The sequence below is a fragment of the Ascaphus truei genome, chromosome 1, assembly GCF_040206685.1.
Source record: "Ascaphus truei isolate aAscTru1 chromosome 1, aAscTru1.hap1, whole genome shotgun sequence".
Taxonomy (NCBI): Eukaryota; Metazoa; Chordata; class Amphibia; order Anura; family Ascaphidae; genus Ascaphus; species Ascaphus truei.
This window is the reverse complement of record NC_134483.1, coordinates 17,267,909-17,287,908: the sequence shown is the minus strand read 5'-3', so window position 1 is coordinate 17,287,908 and position 20,000 is coordinate 17,267,909. Positions and strand designations below refer to the sequence as shown.

Here is a 20,000-nt window from a genome sequence, read left to right as displayed (position 1 = left end):
GGCTTGTCCGTGATTGGGAAGGAGGAAACGAAATTCGTCAACCATGACCATCTAGCAGACGTCTCGAGCGCACAGACTGGTTTCTTTTGTATCAACAGAAACAAACCTAATATCGGGCACGGTGCTGGTTTTCAGAAGGGTGAAGCACGCTCAGCGATGGTAGAATGCAGAGGAAGAATGGCTGAACGTACAAGTTCAGCTTTTGTTGTATTACTGGTATTGTACAAGCTGGGACGTGACAAGGTTATTGGCTTACGCTGCAGCTATTGCTTCGCTCCGGTAAATGCCATTAAAAGAACACGAGTTCTATAGCATAATGCAGTGCCAACACCGTAGGTGTGGAAGGATGTTTATAAACACAGCAGTGTGGGTCGGTGGCAAGATTGGCTGGACAGGTCGGTGGGGAGGGGTGGGGAGGGGTGGGGAGGGGTGGTGAGGGCTTGTAATGGATTGTGTAGTCACAGCAACACATCACACTGTTAATAAATTACATTATATTGCAAAATAAAAACACACAAAGCTAGAACTTCTTCATAGACTTGTTAATGTATAGTAATTCAGCCACTCAGAGGCCACGAGCAGAAACAGGCGAGGGAAAGGTTTGCAGAGTGTGTGTGTGTCTAATTTATATAGCGCCATTAATACATAGCGCTTCACAGCAGTACTACATGTGACAATCATATAAATAACAAAAAATATAAATAACACGTAAAGGGGAGAAGCGCTTCAGACATAAAAGTAACATTTAAGAAAAGGAGTCCCTGCCCCGAAGAGCTTACAATCTAATTGGTAAGTAGGAAGAACGTAGACAATAGGAGGGCGTTCTGGTAAGTACGTCTGCAAGGGGCGAAGGTTTATGTATCAGGTGTATAGTATCAGCCATCTGTGTGTATGTATAGATCTGTATCAACACTTCCACGCTCAGAAACCAGATGTTCAAATCTGTGATTTCCTTTTTCTCATTACCCCCGCAACGGTCAAGGTGCAAATAATAGAATATCTCAGGGTCCTTGGCCACACGGTTTGAATGTTACTGGTCCATGTTTTTATTTTTATATTTATATATATATATATATATATATATCTATCTCATTTGAATGCATTAATAAATTGATGATCCACTAATCCGAGAGACGTAAAAGAGCCCCTGTCCTAGTGCCACCTCTGCAGCATGATACACACACACACACACACACACACACACACACACACACACACACACACACACACACACACACACACACACACACACACACACACACACACACACACACACACACACACACACACACACACACACCCTTTATAGAGGGTGTCAAGTGGGTAAGTAATTAATTTAACATGCTGTGTGTTTGGGGGGGGTGTTTGTGTGTGGGGGTGTGTTCTGAACAAACGGCAAGGCCATGAAACGCCATGTTTTACATGTCCGGGTAAACACGCACATTACACCACGTTTTTATAGTGACTTTCAGTGCGCAGGGTACCAGCTGTTTCTGTATTTGAACAATGCTTGTGTTGTCGTTCAGTCATTACTTGCTCTTGCATAGTGCTGCAGTGTACACAGCTCTGTACCCAGAACGTCATTACGCCCCCTCATCAATAAGCTGTAAAGACACTTCTCTGTGTCATTAAACAGCGCTCAGCTGCATCACAACATGCTGAAGCATTATATGTCACAGCCCTCGCACAGGGACAGTATGCTTACAGGATCAGCACACTGCGTTTCCACAAAGTCACTGCGCAGATCACTTTAAACTCGGGTGGGAATCCCCCTCTGAGCAGATCTTTTTGAAACCTCACGAGTCTCTTCTTGGGATGCCCTGCAGGTACAGCTCCGCAGCCCGCACTGAGAGCCCAGTACAGCTACTCACATTCTACTGGAACAGTCACAGGGAGACGGTTTTTGAATCAGTGAATGAACATTAAACGCCTTGTGGAGAAGTATCGTCTTTATGGTTAGCCTGTCCTGTAAAGGTACATTCAGCGATTTCAATACCATCACCCTGTGACTGTTACTGCAGGGGGGCTCAACCCCAGTCCTCAAACCCCCCCCACCCCCAACAGGTCCGGTTTACAGGATATCCCCGAAGAAGGAGCAGCTCAGTGAGTAAAGCCAATGACTCTGGCGCCGAGTTTGAAGCAGGGGAACCTGGTTCAATTCCCGGTGTCGGCTCCTGGATGACCTTGGACTTTATCTCCCCGTGCCTCAGGCACCAGAATCATAGAGTGTAAGCTCCGCGGGGCAGGGACCTGCACCTGCAAAATGTCTCTGTAAAGCGCCATGTGAAATTAGCATCGCTATACAAGAACAAACAATGATTATAACTATTATTATCCCAGCCTCAGCACATACTGAGCCACCTGTGCTGAAGTGGGGGACTGATTGAGCCACCTGCGCTTAAGTTGGGATATCCTGAAAACCTGACCTGTTCGGGGGGCTTGAGGACTGGCGTTGAGCCCCCCTGGGTTATAGTACAGGGATTGATCCAGGTTTTTTCCTTTTGAACGAATGAGGCCATCGCCAGCCAGAGAGGCAAATAGGACAATCAGCACCAGACTGAACTCAAGACAATACAATCAATCCTTTCTACACAGGAGCAAACGTGAAAATGTTACTTTAAAGCTGCAGTTCAGTCAATATCCTGCATGTGTGGTTTTTTTAATAAATCAGTTCTGTAGTAAGAAAAAATACTTTTAGCATTTTCTGTTTTTAAAAAAACAACTTTGAAAGACCAATTTTCTTGTATTCTATTTTAACAGCCATTAGCTAAGGCACTGCCCCTTCATGTCCTGTCACAAGCCCTGGCACACCCCCTTATCAGCCCTGCCCTCCCTCTAGCACATGTCAGTGCAGGAGTGCTCATGAATATTCATGAGCTTCCACTGCCAGTCAAGCAGATTATAAACAAATCCCAGCTTTTAATATGTCACCAAATTTCGACCTATCAATACATGGAAAACGAATTGAGCTGCAGCTATACTGTTCTTTAGGTAATTAGAGATTGCACACATGAAAATATTGAAGTAAAAAAAAAAAAAAAAACAAGACTGAACTGCAGCTTTAAGGTTATAACTTATTTAAGAGACAATAACATTGGTAAGTTGTGAAACACTTTCGCTACAACAGACCAGCAACATATTGCAGTGCAAACGGCAGCTAGCCCCCCCCCCCCTCTGGCAGCGACGGCGTTAATAAAAAATGGCGCGTCTGCTAAGTGGAACTGCCCCATAACAAAGCCATAGCAGCTGGCAAATACCACATGTCACTGTGATACATTGGCCTTTCGGCTTCAAGCCATAATCTATGACCAAGTTATTTACTAAAAGGATTTGAATAAATCCCATCTATACTAATAATGCAAGCACTTAATGATCTCAGCGAGTACACACAATGATGCTGTATGACACTGGCGGGTCCCCCCTGCCTCGTGAATATGCCTCTTGCTAGTTTAGTTCTGTAGTGACGGTACGAGACTTATAACATTGACCGAGGATCTTCCTTATCTGCTGTCCACGGGTGGATCTGGGAACACTCTCTCATCGCCATCCATCTTATCCATCTCCATAACCTTTCCAAAACCCCCAGATCTAACCCGGGCAGGGCGTACTCCCTGCATGCCAACGAATGCCAGACTCGCAACCTGATCTGCTGGAACCCAGCGGCACGGAGCTGAATCAGAGGTAAGGAGAGAGGCAGTCTATGGAACGTGGTGTTCTCTTCTTGTTTTGTATTAAAAACGTATGCCATGGTAATTTGCCAAAGCCAACGCCTTTCTGCTTGACCTCAGGTAGCAGCACAAATGCAATCTATACTTGCTAGTTGACAGACATTGTTGGTTCCTCATTAAAAGGTACAATGTATGCTGTCCTCTTTCCAGGGGAGAATGCCTCCAGTCACCCATCGTTCCTTCCATTCTTGGGTCACTCGGCTCGGACACCGAATCGGAATCCTGGAGACAACCCAGGACTCCTATAACAGCCCCAGTACTATTAAAGCTGCAATCCCAGCTAAGGCCACGTCCAGTCACCGCGACGTGGCGTGGGCCGCAAACGAACGGCCGTATCAGCGAGGCAGATTTTTCGCGAGACTTATTTTGGCGCTCCACGGCCGGGTCACGTGCGCGGTTCAGCCAATGAGGGCACAGCGCTCATGTGACGTCACAGGGTACGCCTCCGCGAGGAAGGAACTGTGAATCACAGAAGTTTAAGGGTGGATGTTGGAGGGCAATCGCTGTAAACTGTTGCTGATCGGAGGTACCGGTAGTACTGATATTTTACCCGCAAATAGTGTATGATTTGCGGGTATGCGTCTGTACATAAAAACACTGTTGGGTTATGGAAGTCTAATGTAACTCTATGGGAAATCTGTGCCCCAGCAGCAGGTTCTGCAATTGGGTTTTAACACAGTGCAGGAGCCTGTTTTAAATCCCGATTACAGAGTCCAAGTTTTAGGGGCCAAGTTCTAGGGGTCATGTTTAGGGAGCAAGTTTTAGACTCCAAGTTCCCAAAGTTAAACAATGGGTATCTATTTCTATGCAGCCAGCCCCGGTAATGTAATTAGCTGGGGGGTCTGCATGGCAATGGCGGATCAAAGGAGCAGATGGGCAAGGTGTCAGGACAACTGGCAACCGGGGAAGGGCGGAGTACCAGGTCCAGAGAATAAGGGCGCCCCGCTGGGGCAAAGCTTGGACTGCCAGACCTGGTGGAGCCTGCCCAGCGGGCGGCAATGGGTTGGCTGGGGAAAGAAGCTGCTCGTAAGCACGTTTCCCATTGGCCAATTCATATTTCCCGCAATCTGAGCCTAACCACGCCCCCTCCTTTGATTGGGTAAAGCCAGGCGAGCCTCCGGCTCGTGATTGGCTGGTGGGAAAGTTCCCATGCTCGGATTGGTCAGCAGTCTGTATTCCATGCTAGAGATAGCTCAGCGGGGTGTATGTAAGGAGACTGCCCGACCAGAGAACCAGACGATCTGTGGCTCGAGTCGGTGAGGCAAAGGCGAGTTTTTCAAAGTTGCTCTGCTGCGAATAGCAGAGCTACCGGCTTCCTTTCTGGAGCGAGGAAAGCCTGCCTAGCGGAGGCTAAGTCAGACGCGAGGACCAAGATCTCAGAATTGAACGTAGCGGTCGCGGTTGGGTCTTCTCCTCAAAAAGTGGACCAGGAAGCCCGGGACGAGGTCTCGGTCAGGGTAAGCCTTGCGAAGCAGGCACCCTGCACCTATTTGAGGCTAGTTGTCGACCCCAGACCCCCAGTAAGTGTGTATTCTTCCTGTATTTTGTATATTCATTGTGTGTACGCGAGTTTCACCCAAATAACCTCATTTTATTCCACTACCTTGTTTTGCCCACTGAATGATCCCAGAAAGGTGTTAAAAGTGCTGGTCTCCCGTGGCAGGTAAATATCCTTAGGGGGAATGTGATATATTTACAGTGTAATATCTAGCACACGGGTGGCCAACAAAAGGTCCTCACCTCCACCAACTGATCAGGTTTTCAGGATATCCCTGCTTCAGCACAGGTGGCTCAGTCGAAAACTGCACCACCTGTGCTGAAGCAGGGATATCCTGTAAACCTGACCTGCAGGTAGCCCTTGAGGACGGGCGCTGGCCACCCCTAGCAGGTCTCGCTGGCAGTGAAATGGTTCCAATGTTTACTTGGTTTGCCGCAGATTCCTGCCGCTGAGGATTATTCTTTCCTTTCACGTGGATTTTAAAAATACAAAGTGCAAAATATGCCCGTTTCAGGTCACGCGCTAAAATGAATCCCCCGCCCAGTGATTAGAACATTGTATGATTTGCACAGACAATGTCACAAACCCCAGAGAGCGAACACACGCGAACACACACACACACACACACACAACTTGGCTGTTGCGGCCGCTTCCTTGCTTCGCCCCCCATCTCCTCCTTGCTTCGCCCCCCCCCACCGCCGCCTCCTGAACCGCGCCCTCATGACACCAATGTGACATCGCACAGCGTCGCCATAGTAACGCGACGTCATTTGATGCTGCGACGTCGCGTTGCCGACGTCTGCTGCATCATTTGATGCTGCGGTTCAGGAGGGGGGCGGCAGGTAAGGAGGCGGCCCGCAGCAGCTATGTGACTTCCCGCCAGGCCTGATAGGCCCAAGAGCACGGCAAACGTATAGGGGGCGGACATTTTTGCCGCCCTAGGCCCAGGCCTAATGGGAAAAATGACACTGCTCACAAAGCGCCCGTCGCTGTAACCCAAGAGTCCAAGCAAGGCAATGTTTGGATATTCAATTAGGAACAGAAAGTGAGACGGCCGGCGCGCGCCCCACTGAACGTGTGCGCATGATATCCTGGTTTATTAAAGGATCAACGCTTCAGTCTTACTTTGCACCTTATTACCAAAGTGGAACAAAAACGTCAATCTAACACTATTATCCAGTGGTGTGTCGCCTCCGTTGCTGTCCCTTCATAGGTTCCTCATTCCCCGTGGAAACCTGTGCCCCTCGTGGCAGTACGTGAAGTAACAGCGCGCTTCTACACTATTTGTGGAGTGTTCGACAGGGCTATTGGATAAGGTCATATATTTATGCAACCATTTTCTTTTACACGAAGGGGGGAAAAGCGAACGGAACCACCGGTTCTGCGGGTTCTCTGGATAATTGGGATTATTGATGCTCGGATGGGACATGTAACGCAGTTTACACTGGGCAGGAGAATGCCTTATTGCTCTTACAGGTTGCAACTTCCCCCTCACTTGTTGCCACAGTAGCAACAGGTGGGGTTATGACCATTAATGGCCCAGTATACAAGACCTGTGAAAGAATGCTTGGATAAGAGACACCTTTGTCTCACTACAAGTCCCATTGTTATTGTACACTCTGCGGGAGAATAATCCTGTGTATAGATAGTTATGTTGCATGCACTGCATTATGTCTCTGGTCTTGGAACACTTTCCAGCCAAGTGAACGTGTAAGCACGGTGTCCAGAGCCCAAACATAATGGGCAGTCCCGAGGTGCCCGGGCATGCTGTGGCAGGCAAGGGGAGAGTCAAACGTCGCGCACTGTTGCACTTATGCCGCAAGTGACAAATAGACATCGGGTTTTAAAGATGAATAATAAAAAATTAAAAACACCACCAACCTTGGAAGTGGTGTCGTCTTACCAGCGGCTCCGGCAAAGCCTGTCAGGGCTGGCGTGTCACAGGGAACGCACTGACAATGGTACAGAAGGTGTTACGTGGTAACAACTCCCCCATCCAAAACTAAACACCTTCAGGACCATATACCTCCACTCGGGTTATTATTGGGTTAAACGCTGGACTCTACAGAGCTAGCAAAAACCGTTAAGAGCAGCCCAGAACCAGGCCCCAAGAGATAAAAAGGGCCCTCCAGATGTTCGCTGCCTGACGCAAAGCAGGGCCACCCTTTCACTGCCAGGCGGACTGTTTCAATAAAAGGTTTTTGATAATGGAGGTCTGCTGGTCTGACACAGAATTTACACTATTTGTGCCTTCTCTGAGGAGCGATGTAGGGTCTCTGGTAGGTTACTGCTGAAGCACCACTGGATCAAGAGCAAATTATGAACAAGTGCCAATTATAAAGCAGTTTGTGGAACTTTCAGCACATTTGAAAGGAAGAATACAGATCCTGGCTTTGGGCTCCAAACTCCCTAAAACGCTTTGAATTCTCTCACCTGCTCCATTTTCTTAAAGCTGCACTTCAGTCTTTTTTTTTTTTTTGAAATTTATTTTTTTACTTCAAAAGTTTTATGTGGGCAATCTCTAATTACCTAAAGAACTGTATAGCTGCCGGTCAATTCGTTCTCCATGTATTGATAGGTCGAAATTTGATGACATAATTAGTGAAGGGATCTGTTTATATTCTGCTTGTCTGTCAGTGGGAGCTCATGAATATTCATGAGCAATCTTGCACTGACATGTGCTAGAGGGAGGGCAGGGCTGACAAAGGGGTGTGCCAGGGCTTGTGACAGGACATGAAGGGGCAGTGCCTTAGCAAATGGCTGTTAAAATAGAATACAAGAAAATTGGTCTTTCAAAGTTTTTTTAAAAACAGAAAATGCTAAAAGTATTTTTTCTTACTACAGAACTGATTTATTAAAAAAAACACACATGCAGGATATTGACTGAACTGCAGCTTTAATTCCTATTCTCTCCTAGATCCTTTACCATCTGGCTTCCGCACTGCTCACTCCACTGAAACGGCCCTACCCTAATTAACTAAGGACTTTCACTTCACGCTAGCAAAGGCCATGGTAATTACCTCCTGCTTATATTACTCAACCTCTCTGCGGCTTTTGATGCAGTATACCACCCTTTTCTCCTTCACATTCTCCCAACTCTTGGTATCTGTAAAAAAGCTCTATTCTAGATTCCCTCTTACTTGGACATACTTTTGGGTGTCTCGTTTGCCAACACCGCCTCTTCCTTTGTCAATTCCTCTGTGTGCCTGCCTCAAGGGTCAGTCATGTGACCTCTTCTGTTTTCACTCTACACTCTCTCTATGTGACCTTATCACCTCTATGATGACAAACAAATGTATTGTTAATCCCAGGCTTTACACCTGCTGTCCAATCCCAAGTCTCCGAATGTCTCTCTTGCTACAGTGTACCAGCCTAGATGGCCTTCTGCCAACTCAGACTTAACAAGTCAAAGACATAGCTCCTCATACTTCCGCCCAAGCCTGGCCCCAACGCCCCCTTCTTCATTACTGTTGGTAGCATCATCGTAAACCCAGTATAACAAGCATGCTGCCTAGATGTCCCATTTGACCCCCACCCCCCACTGAAACTAGACCAAGGTCAAGGAAACCTGTTAATTTTTCCTATGTAACATTGTAAAGATGCACTTTCCTTTGTGTCTCTACTTCTAAAACTAACACAGGCCCTCATTCTCTCCACTCGACTACTGTAACATCCCTTCCTGCCTCAACTTTCTCTGCTGTAAATCTATCCTAAATGCTGCAGCTAGAATCACTTCACACTCCTAAATCTGCTTCTCTCCAGCTGAAATACCTCTCCCGACTTCCCGCTAAATCCCATATTACTTCCAAAATTCTGTTTTAAGGCTATAGACTCCTCTGCGCCACCTCATCTCAGCCCCAATTTCTTGCTATATACCTGCTCGCCTCTTGTGTTCTGCTCAAGGATGTCTTGTCTATTCCTTGTACATAAAGCTCAACTGGGCCTAAAACCCCTGTAACTTATTGCAGACACATCTAAAATGCCCCTCAATATCTGACTGACACACACATATATATATATATATATATATATTTTCTCTCTCTCTCTCTCTCTCTCTCTCTCTCTCTCTCTCTCTCTCTCTCTCTCTCTCTCTCACACACACACTTGGACTGTAAGCTCTGCAGGGCTCTGCTTTTCTAAGTGTTTACGTTCATGTTTGAAGCGCTTATTCCCATCATGTCTCATAAGAAACGAGAAGGCTTCGTGTCTGTGGATAAATCACCCCACTTCCTTATTTCTCCAATGAAACGATACACAAACCATCCCACTTCCTTTTCTCTGACTTCAAGCAGTGTGTAACACACACACTCACAAACACACACACCTCTAACTTTCAATCCTATGCCTGTAAAACTGTGCGCGCTCACCACGTGCAGCGACTTTTAGTAGCGGAGACTATATTGCAACAACCTTGCGCAAACAAGACCAACGCCTTACTGCAAACAAGACCAGCGCCTCCTCAAAGCTAAACCCACACTATTAGTTCATACGTGTGCAGCTCTGACCTCACATGCAGCTGCTCTGGGGAAACGGACCACTTGATTTTTGTTGGTTGGTTTAGTTTACTTGGTGATTGTGCCTTTTAATCATCAGGTTCTCGTGTCGTTGGTTGAGCCAGAGACAGTATTTGTTCTCCGCATCTGCCGAATCCTGAAGAAGGCGCTGTGTGAGCGCCAAAACATCGATCACAAAACAATGTTGTTCCTCGGAATCGCTCATTTTGTTGCTACTTTTGCTGTATGCAAAACGTTGTATTAAATGTTTAGTCCTTAAGCACTTTGCTTTCACTCTTTAAGGTATGTTACAACCCTCCAGCCCCTGGCAGTAGTGTCCTGCTAAAGACCAAGAAGGTGCCAGCCCGAGTGTGGCCGTTATATTGTAACCGATATATCATGAGAGGTTTGGCGCCACAGCAAAGCCATTAAGGTTAAACCTTCTGCTGCCAGAAGCATTAGGTTTGGTGAAGCCACAATCCTTTCAATAATTCAACATAAAGAGGGCAAGAGGTTTGGTTTCAAGTAGTGAGGTCATCGTGTGCCATCAGCTCACTGGAGACTCAACGTCCCTTACAGAGCGCGTCAGAGAGTTCTATAGTACAATGGCATGTGGGGGATAATTCCACCGTGGCTCCACCACTAATGGGCCCTGGAGTGCAGGCATGGGTGTAAGAGCAATGGCCACTGGTCACCCAAAAACAGGCAGGATGTCACAATTATAAATGCATCTAGACCCCAGTGGATGGACTAATTCCATCAAACAATGCTGCTGCCCAATACAGTTGCTGTGTTGATTGAGCAGTCGTGATGTTCAGAAAATCCATGAGTAAATTGCCAGATATCTTTAGCAAACGGCGAGCACAATATCGATAGCATTTCTGTTACATGTGTCTGCGCCGCAGCATCAAAATGGAGAAACAATAATACATTACCCAGTTCCAGGCGGGTGAGATACAGATAGGGAGAAAATGATTTGCCCAACAGGAGTGATTGAGATAAGGACTCAACTCACAAGCTTGTGTATTCAAGAACACCTTAACCAATACACACGTCTTCCACCAAGGTGGGGAAATGACACTACGGAAATAAAGTAAATTCCCAGCTGAGGTACAGTCCATTCAAAGCTGTACCCCGAAAAAAAAAAGGAGGCATCAATAATGACTGCACAGAAAAAGATCTTAAAAGAATGAAAATATATAAATCATAGGACAGATAAATGAAAGCCTTTTTAAGGTTTAAAACCAGAACCATGGCTAAAACATGCATTCAAAACTCATTACATGCAGGGTACAGAAAAGATACAAATCACAGGTCCCACACAGGGTCACCAAGACCTGGATATACGCAGTCTCGTTACAAATTGGTCACAAAAGTGTTGATATTCCAGGTTGGCAGATTATACACAGCATTAGGTAGAAGTACAACATGTATGTAGCAGGACTAGTGGTCCCTGTTTTAATCATCAACAATATTTCCAAACTCGAATTATGTTGCTAGGCTTGATAACATTTTAGGACTAGCAGCCACTATGTTACATTTTTAACAGCATATTGGGACCACTGCTGTGTTTCTCTGCTTTGTACTTCACATGCTCAGTATATTGTGTTACATTGTTCCCACAGTATTTATCTCCTGACTCTTAACAAGGTCCAAGAGACGAGAAGATAAATCCGTTGTAGTTGCAAACAGCTATCACGGGCCAATGGATCATTAGCAGAAACAGGTCTTCAGCTCAGATCACACACACACCTGTAGCTCCCTCTACTGCAAGCGAATGGGAAAGCAGAGCTGCCCAAGTGACCGGGACAGGTATGGGGGTAAAGGTCTGCTGTAAAAGGATAAGCCCTTACAAGAATGGGTGTACATGCCAGGACAAGAGATGAGCCTCTCCGGGGTCTGGCTCATTGGGAGACAGTCTCACCCATATTCATTGTTCAGCCTTCATGAGATCTCTCCCTCTGGTCTCAGGATTCAACTGCAGATGTATTATTTTTAAAGGAAACATGTCAGTCATTTGTGGTTACTGGAGCTTGGCGGCGGTGACGGAGGTATGCACGATAACTCTGGGCATTGGGGCAACATGCTAAGTATCAGATTCGGGGTATTTGATAACATGCACTCTTGGGGTGAATCGTAGAAACGTTATCTTGCCCATAGGTTTCTAAAGACGAGGGCCATTATTCTGCAAGCTCCAATACCACCGGTTTGGCAGCATCGTATGGAAAGCCCGACTGACAAGGGGGGTGTTCCATGCAATACAACCGGATCAGCAGTACTGGTGCTTACAGAACAAGGGGCAATAGATCTTTAACACAATGCGTATAAAAATGCATGAAGGGACCAGCTCACACGCTCCCACTTACTGGAGACGTTTGTAAAACACCAAATCTCTCTACAGGTCGCTTGTATGACAAAGTGCATGAAGCACTAAACTGCTGAGGGCCCCGTGTCTGTAAACAGGTCACTGTTGGCATTATAGAGGGGTTTTGTGGAACTGCATTGAACTCACTAGCACACAACGCAAGTTATTTATGTTTAGGCATCGGCATGTACAGCTGGGGATAGAGGGGGGGGAGAGGGGAAGGGGGGAGAGAAGAGAAGGGGGAGAGAAGAGATGGGGGAAGAGAAGAGGGGAGAGGGGATACATAAAGAGTATGAACTACTTTCAGGAGGGAAGCACATTTCAGAGATATAAGTGCTGGAATAAGAGGTCATGCTCGGAAACCGCAGGGTTCGGAGCTCAGGGGAACTGGGAGGGAGTACTACTTCATGGACAGGGTGGTGCCACCTGGACCAGTCTCCCAGCGTAGGTAGTAGAGGCTAATGCAGTAAGGGAACTTAAAAATGCTTGTTATAGGCCCAAGCCGTGCCTAAAAATCAAAGGAACCAAAAGGATGTAGTAGGGTCTGAGATTTCACAGCAGAAACGAGGATGGGAAGACTGCGCGGTTCTCACCGGCGATCACAATTTCTGGTATTTGTCATTGATATTGTATTTCAGATCATCTGGGATTTTCAGATCTGGGATTTTGGGGTCTGTGCTGCACCATCCTACAAAGATCGAGTGTAGCACGGACACCATTGGTCAATGGTCCAAATCAACTATTATTAATTATTATTATTATTTATTTATTAATCATTAATTTCAGGCTCTCCTCCCCGAGCTCAGACTAATTGCCAATTATGTCAGGCTGAGATTCGGACACCCAAGGCTGCCTCCTCCACCCTAAAGGCTGTTACCTGCAATTTACTTCTGCAATACAGATGGACCTCCCATGACCGCTTTGAGAAATAAATATTGCACAAGCTCGTGTGCCAAGTACCAATTATCTTGACATATTTACCGAGAGGCACATGAAGGGGCGTAGTATTACACTTACCTGGACAGGCCTTTCACCTTACCATACAAGACAAAATAAAAGTGCTCTTCATGAGCAAGAGAAGAAGTTGGCTGAAGGAGGGACTCCATGGGGACATCACTGCTAGAAGTGGACGAAGTGACTTTGCCAGGGACTCATTGTGCCAGCACACGTCAATGTGCAACACTGTGCATGCTATTGTGGAGCCTGCATTATAACAGATCACCCACCTTGATGTCATGCTTTCCCGAGGGGTCCATCAGCTGCTTTTCCAGGACATGCAGGGACTCCAAGGAGAGCACAATCAGGCGCTGCAGGATCTGGGAGGAGAATACAACGTACGTTAGAGCAGTAGTTCTCAAGAGGCCCCCCCCCCTCCCAACATGTCAGGTTTTAAGGATATCCCCGCTTCAGCACAGGTGGCTCAATCAGTGGCTCTTTGACTGAGCCACCTGTGCTGAAGCAGGGCCATCCTTAAAATCTGACCTGTTGCAGGGGTCTTGAGGACTGGAGTGAAGAACTCGTTAAGAGTCCAACCCCTCACTCCCCAGACACTCCGTGGGGCTTGTATCGCGCGCTCCCCTGAAGTTCCATCTCTGTGATGGCTGCACTGCAATAAGGCGAGGCTCTTAAAATGAAGCACGAGAGCGATTAGCAGCAGGCTACAGGCCAACAATTAAGTATTTTAACATTCATAAAAAAAACTAAAAAAAAAACAAGGTTTACAAATGTAAAATGAACACGGGTTTTATTCTGTCGCCATTTTGTCATTAATGGTGCCAGGCGTACACCGCCATACAAGGAGCACGCACGCCGCGAAAAATGCGGATACTTTATGAATAAAGATGCCAGTTTATATTAATGGTATTACTCCCTGTCCCAGGCATGACTAAGTGACAATCCCAGGAGGGGACACCCGGGCAGCAGAGACGCAGGACCTGGCATAATGTACCGGGGTCATTTTATTTATATTCCATCTTTTCTAGAAATAGTTAGAACATGTCGCCTGACAAACATTCACATTAGTGTCTCCTTATTTGGGGGTGTAGCCTGCCCCCCGGGGTAACACAGCCTGCCCCGGGGTAACACACTAGCACCTCTACTCCGCATCCCGTCCCCTTTCTCCTGCGTATTAGAGGAAACAAGGCGGATGCCCCCGAGTCAGCACAGTTACTGGAGCTGCGCGTCACCGGGCCTGGGAGAAGGTCACCGGGCCTGGGAGAAGGTCACCGGGCCTGGGAGAAGGTCACCGGGCCTGGGAGAAGGTCACCGGGCCTGGGAGAAGGTCACCGGGCCTGGGAGAAGGTCACCGGGCCTGGGAGAAGGTCACCGGGCCTGGGAGAAGGTCACCGGGCCTGGGAGAAGGTCACCGGGCCTGGGAGAAGGTCACCGGGCCTGGGAGAAGGTCACCGGGCCTGGGAGAAGGTCACCGGGCCTGGGAGAAGGTCACCGGGCCTGGGAGAAGGTCACCGGGCCTGGGAGAAGGTCACCAGGCCTGGGAGAAGGTCACCGGGCCTGGGAGAAGGTCACCGTGCCATGAAGATGAGCTGAATAAACCATACAGCGACTCTGGGGAAAGGACCCGCCCTTCTGGCAGTGGTTAGCCGGTTTTCAATGCTCCACCCTACTACCTGGGCCGTGCCAGCATTAATCTGACACATAAAACGGCTTAGTTCCCCGCTCCGGGAGTTACCATACATTCATGCCCACCAAATTGGTCATGCTTTTTAGATCCGGCGCTCCTCGTTCTTCTGAGCTGAGCCAACTTGCACCGGCTTTATCCCTTGCCAAGACTCAGACATGCACCTATACAGATTAACCCCATTCAGTGCCGGCAGAGCCAGAAACGGGTTCAACAGAAAAGCAAAGGTCTTATTTACAAGATGTGATATCTTCCCAAGATCAAAGACGCAACACTCCCGGTGCATTGAAATGCTCTGGTGAGGTCATGACATGGAGGCGCTCAGGGCACAAGGGAAGGGAGCGGGGAAACGTAGACGGCCCCAGGGACGCTCTCACCTGGGCAGACGGCCGCTTCTTGGTCCACACCGAATCCTTCTTGTCCTTGGATGTCGCGATGAACATGACGGGGAGCTGGGCTCGTGTGGACACAAAGTCATTCCTGATCTCGGTGTACTCCACATCTGAACGAGGCACAAAAAAAACAAACACAGGGGGTTAATGAACCAGTCTTGTAGGGCGGGCGGGGGATATTGGGCGTGTGGAAACCACTTTGCCCCCTATAGGATTCAGGGAATCACCTCCATAGAAAGACAAAGTGGGAGGGTGTTGCGGTGGTGGGGTGGGAGGGTGGTGCGGTGGTGGGGTGGGAGGGTGGTTGTGCGGTGGTGGGGTGGTGGGAGGGTGTGCGGTGGTGGGAGGGTGTGCGGTGGTGGGGTGGTGGGAGGGTGTGCGGTGGTGGGGTGGTGGGAGGGTGTGCTGTGGTGGGGTGGTGGGAGGGTGTGCGGTGGTGGGGTGGTGGGAGGGTGTGCGGTCGTGGCGTGGTGGGGTGGTGGGAGGGTGTGCGGTAGTGGGGTGGTGGGAGGGTGTGCGGTGGTGGGGTGGTGGGAGGGTGTGCGGTGGTGGGGTGGTGGGAGGGTGTGCGGTGGTGGGAGGGTGTGCGGTGGTGTTAGGGTGTGCGGTGGTGGGGTGGGAGGGTTGGTGTGGTGGTGGGGTGGGTGTGTGGTGGTGGGGTGGGAGGGTGGGTGTGTGGTGGTGGGGTGGGAGGGTGGGTGTGTGGTGGTGGGGTGGGTGTGTGGTGGTGGGGTGGGAGGGTGTGTGGTGGTGGGGTGGGAGGGTGTGTGGTGGTGGGGTGGGAGGGTGTGTGGTGCTGGGGTGGGAGGGTGTGTGGTGGTGGGAGGGTGTGTGGTGCTGGGGTGGGAGGGTGTGTGGTGGTGGGGTGTGTGGTGGGGTGGGAGGGTGTGTGGTGGGGTGGGAGGGTGTGTGGTGGGGTGGGAGGGTGTGTGGTGGGGTGGGAGGGTGTGTGGTGGTGGGGTGGGAGGGTATGTGGTGGGGTGGGAGGGTATGTGGTGGGGTGGGAGGGTATGTGGTGGTGGGGTGGGAGGGTGTGTGGTGGGAGGGTGTGTGGTGGTGGGAGGGTGTGTTGTGGTGGGAGGGTGTGTGGTGGTGGGGTGGGAGGGTGTGTGGTGGGAGGGTGTGTGGTGGGGTGGGAGGGTGTGTGGTGGGGTGGGAGGGTGTGTGTTGGGGTGGGAGGGTGTGTGTTGGGGTGGGAGGGTGTGTGGTGGTGGGTGGAAGGGTGTGTGGTGGTGGGTGGAAGGGTGTGTGGTGGGGTGTGTACAGAAAAAGTAGGGAGTTGTAAAATGTGCAGTTCCTTGTAGTGACTGCTGCTTAATGTGTTATACAGAGAGCGGGTATAAGGAGAGAGGCTTTATCTGCATAGAACACGTCCTCGGGTGCACTTTGTGGTATTTATTGCAGAAGTCGCCTGCAGAAATCTCCTGCTCCTCCGTGGTCAGAGCCCGTTCCACGGCTCACCGCGCACAGACCACGTGCACCTTTCCTGTCACGCTGCTCATGTGGTGGTGTACTGTAGGGGAAGTCCCACTAGTAATCTGCTTTCTCCTTACTGTAAAGCTACACTGCGCCAGGCCGCCATTTTATAATCAAAGTAGCTTAATGCATTTATTAGCTGTGATGTTTCCCATTTGGGACCATATGGCCAACTGCATACAGCATGCACAGCACAGCATGCACAGCACAGCATGCACAGCACAGCATGCACAGCACAGCATGCACAGCATGCACAGCATGCACAGCACAGCACAGCATGCACAGCACAGCACAGCATGCACAGCACAGCATGCACAGCACAGCATGCACAGCACAGCATGCACAGCACAGCATGCACAGCACAGCATGCACAGCACAGCATGCACAGCACAGCATGCACAGCACAGCATGCACAGCACAGCATGCACAGCACAGCACAGCATGCACAGCACAGCATGCACAGCACAGCATGCACAGCACAGCATGCACAGCACAGCATGCACAGCACAGCATGCACAGCACAGCATGCACAGCACAGCATGCACAGCATGCACAGCACGCACAGCATGCACAGCATGCACAGCACGTAATCCGGCCTCTTCCTATCCTGTATACAGGGTGTACGAGACATGGATTATAGACCCGGAGACCCAGGTTATCTGCCATTACTGTACTAGTGATAGATCTCATGTTGCAATCACAGCATCAAATATATATTGTAATATAAAGAATATTGTGTATCCACTATATTCCTCTCTTCTAATATATGAGACAAGTCATCATTAATAACGCACAGGATTTAAACTGAAAAGGGATTAAGCGCAGAAAAAATAAAAATAATAATGGTATCGTACAAAGAGAGCGATAGACAGAGTGCGCGACACACAGACACAGAGAGCGAGCGCGACACACAGACCCACAGAGAGAGAGCGCGACACACAGACAGAGCGCGCGACACACAGACACACAGACAGAGAACGCGACACACAGACAGAGCGCACGACACACAGACACACAGACAGAGCGCGCGACACACAGACACACAGACAGAGCGCGCGACACACAGACAGAGCGCGCGACACACAGACAGAGCGCGCGACACACAGACAGAGCGCGCGACACACAGACAGAGCGCGCGACACACAGACAGAGCGCGCGACACACAGACAGAGCGCGCGACACACAGACAGAGCGCGCGACACACAGACAGAGCGCGCGACACACAGACAGAGCGCGCGACACACAGACAGAGCGCGCGACACACAGACACACAGACACACAGACACACAGAGCGCGCGACACACAGACAGAGCGAAAGACACAGACACACAGACAGAGAGCGAGACACACAGAGGGCGCGACACACAGACACACAGACAGAGGGCGCGACACACAGACACACAGACAGAGCGAAAGACACACAGACACACAGACAGAGCGAAAGACACACAGACACACAGACAGAGCGAAAGACACACAGACACACAGACACACAGACAGAGCGAAAGACACACAGACACACAGACACACAGACACACAGACACACAGACACACAGACACACAGACACACAGACACACAGACACACAGACACACAGACAGAGCGAAAGACACACAGACACACAGACACACAGACACACAGACACACAGACACACAGACACACAGACACACAGACACACAGACACACAGACACACAGACACACAGACAGAGCGAAAGACACACAGACACACAGACAGAGCGAAAGACACACAGACACACAGACAGAGCGAAAGACACACAGACACACAGACAGAGCGAAAGACACACAGACACACAGACAGAGCGAAAGACACACAGACACACAGACACACAGACACACAGACACACAGACACACAGACACACAGACACACAGACACACAGACACACAGACACACAGACACACAGAGAGCGAAAGACACACAGACACACAGACACACAGACACACAGACACACAGACACACAGACACACAGACACACAGACACACAGACACACAGACACACAGACACACAGAGCGAAAGACACACAGACACAGAGCGAAAGACACACAGACACACAGACACACAGACACACAGACACACAGACACACAGAGCGAAAGACATACAGACAGAGCGAAAGACACACAGACACACAGACAGAGCGAAAGACACACAGACACACAGACAGAGCGAAAGACACACAGACACACAGACAGAGCGAAAGACACACAGACACACAGACAGAGCGAAAGACACACAGACACACAGACAGAGCGAAAGACACACAGACACAGACAGAGCGAAAGACACACAGACACACAGACACACAGACACACAGACACACAGACACACAGACACACAGACACACAGACACACAGACAGAGCGAAAGACACACAGACACACAGACACACAGACACACAGACACACAGACACACAGACACACAGACACACAGACAGAGCGAAAGACACACAGACACACAGACAGAGCGAAAGACACACAGACACACAGACAGAGCGAAAGACACACAGACACACAGACAGAGCGAAAGACACACAGACACACAGACACAGAGCGCGACACACAGACAGAGGGCGCGACACACAGACAGAGGGCGCGACACACAGACAGAGGGCGCGACACACAGACAGAGGGCGCGACACACAGACACACACAGAGAGCACGCGACACTGAGAGCGCGCGACACACTGACACAGAGAGAATGCGACACACTGACAGAGAGAGAGCGTGACACACTGACACACTGAGAGTGAGACATATAGACACACAGACACAGAGAGAGAGCGTGACACACTGACACACTGAGAGTGAGACATATAGACACACAGACACAGAGAGAGAGAGCGTGACACACTGACACACTGAGAGTGAGACATACAGACACACAGACATTAAGCATTAATGATCTCTGTAGACAGTATTTCTGAAAGCTTTGAGTAGTATTGATGCTGTAAGATATGAAGGGGATGGGGTTACAGAGAAGAACGTGCTTCCCATTATACCCACGAGCCTGAGAGTGTCATTCTCACACCGCAGGTTAAAGGTCGGGCTGCCCAAACCGCAGCAGGAAATGTAAAAGGGTCTGGTTAGGATGTCGTTAGTTTAACTCCGGACGTGCTGGCCATTCCCAGCGTGCAGCGATTGTGGCAGCGTTTCACAGTGGCTGCGAGATCACAATGACGCACGTTTACAAGCCCCTCCGGAGAAAACAATAAAGAGTTTAACAATAGGTCTGTAACCCAGAAGCCAGTTCAGGGAAAGTTAAATGAGAAACCCACCCGAACATGTGTTTTGTTTGTGTTTTACAGCATGGGAACCTGGGGTGGGGGCGGGGGGGTTTGGATCGTTCGGAACTGAACCATGTGCTGCTCCGGGGATCACCAGGCTCCAGAGA

The 20,000-nt window shown here is 49.3% G+C and overlaps 1 protein-coding gene across 2 annotated transcripts in view; it reads right to left on the bottom strand.

Moving 5' to 3' along the window:
• NOL6 (nucleolar protein 6) overlaps positions 1-20,000 on the bottom strand; it is a 104,135-nt gene that overhangs the window by 9,613 nt on the left and 74,522 nt on the right. For both annotated transcript variants that reach the window (XM_075583282.1, XM_075583222.1), the window contains exons 22-23: positions 15,100-15,224; positions 13,311-13,400 (exon numbers count right to left, since the gene is read on the bottom strand). In XM_075583282.1, the coding sequence (XP_075439397.1) occupies positions 13,311-13,400; positions 15,100-15,224 (215 nt within the window). The remainder of the gene's footprint in view (positions 1-13,310; positions 13,401-15,099; positions 15,225-20,000) is intronic.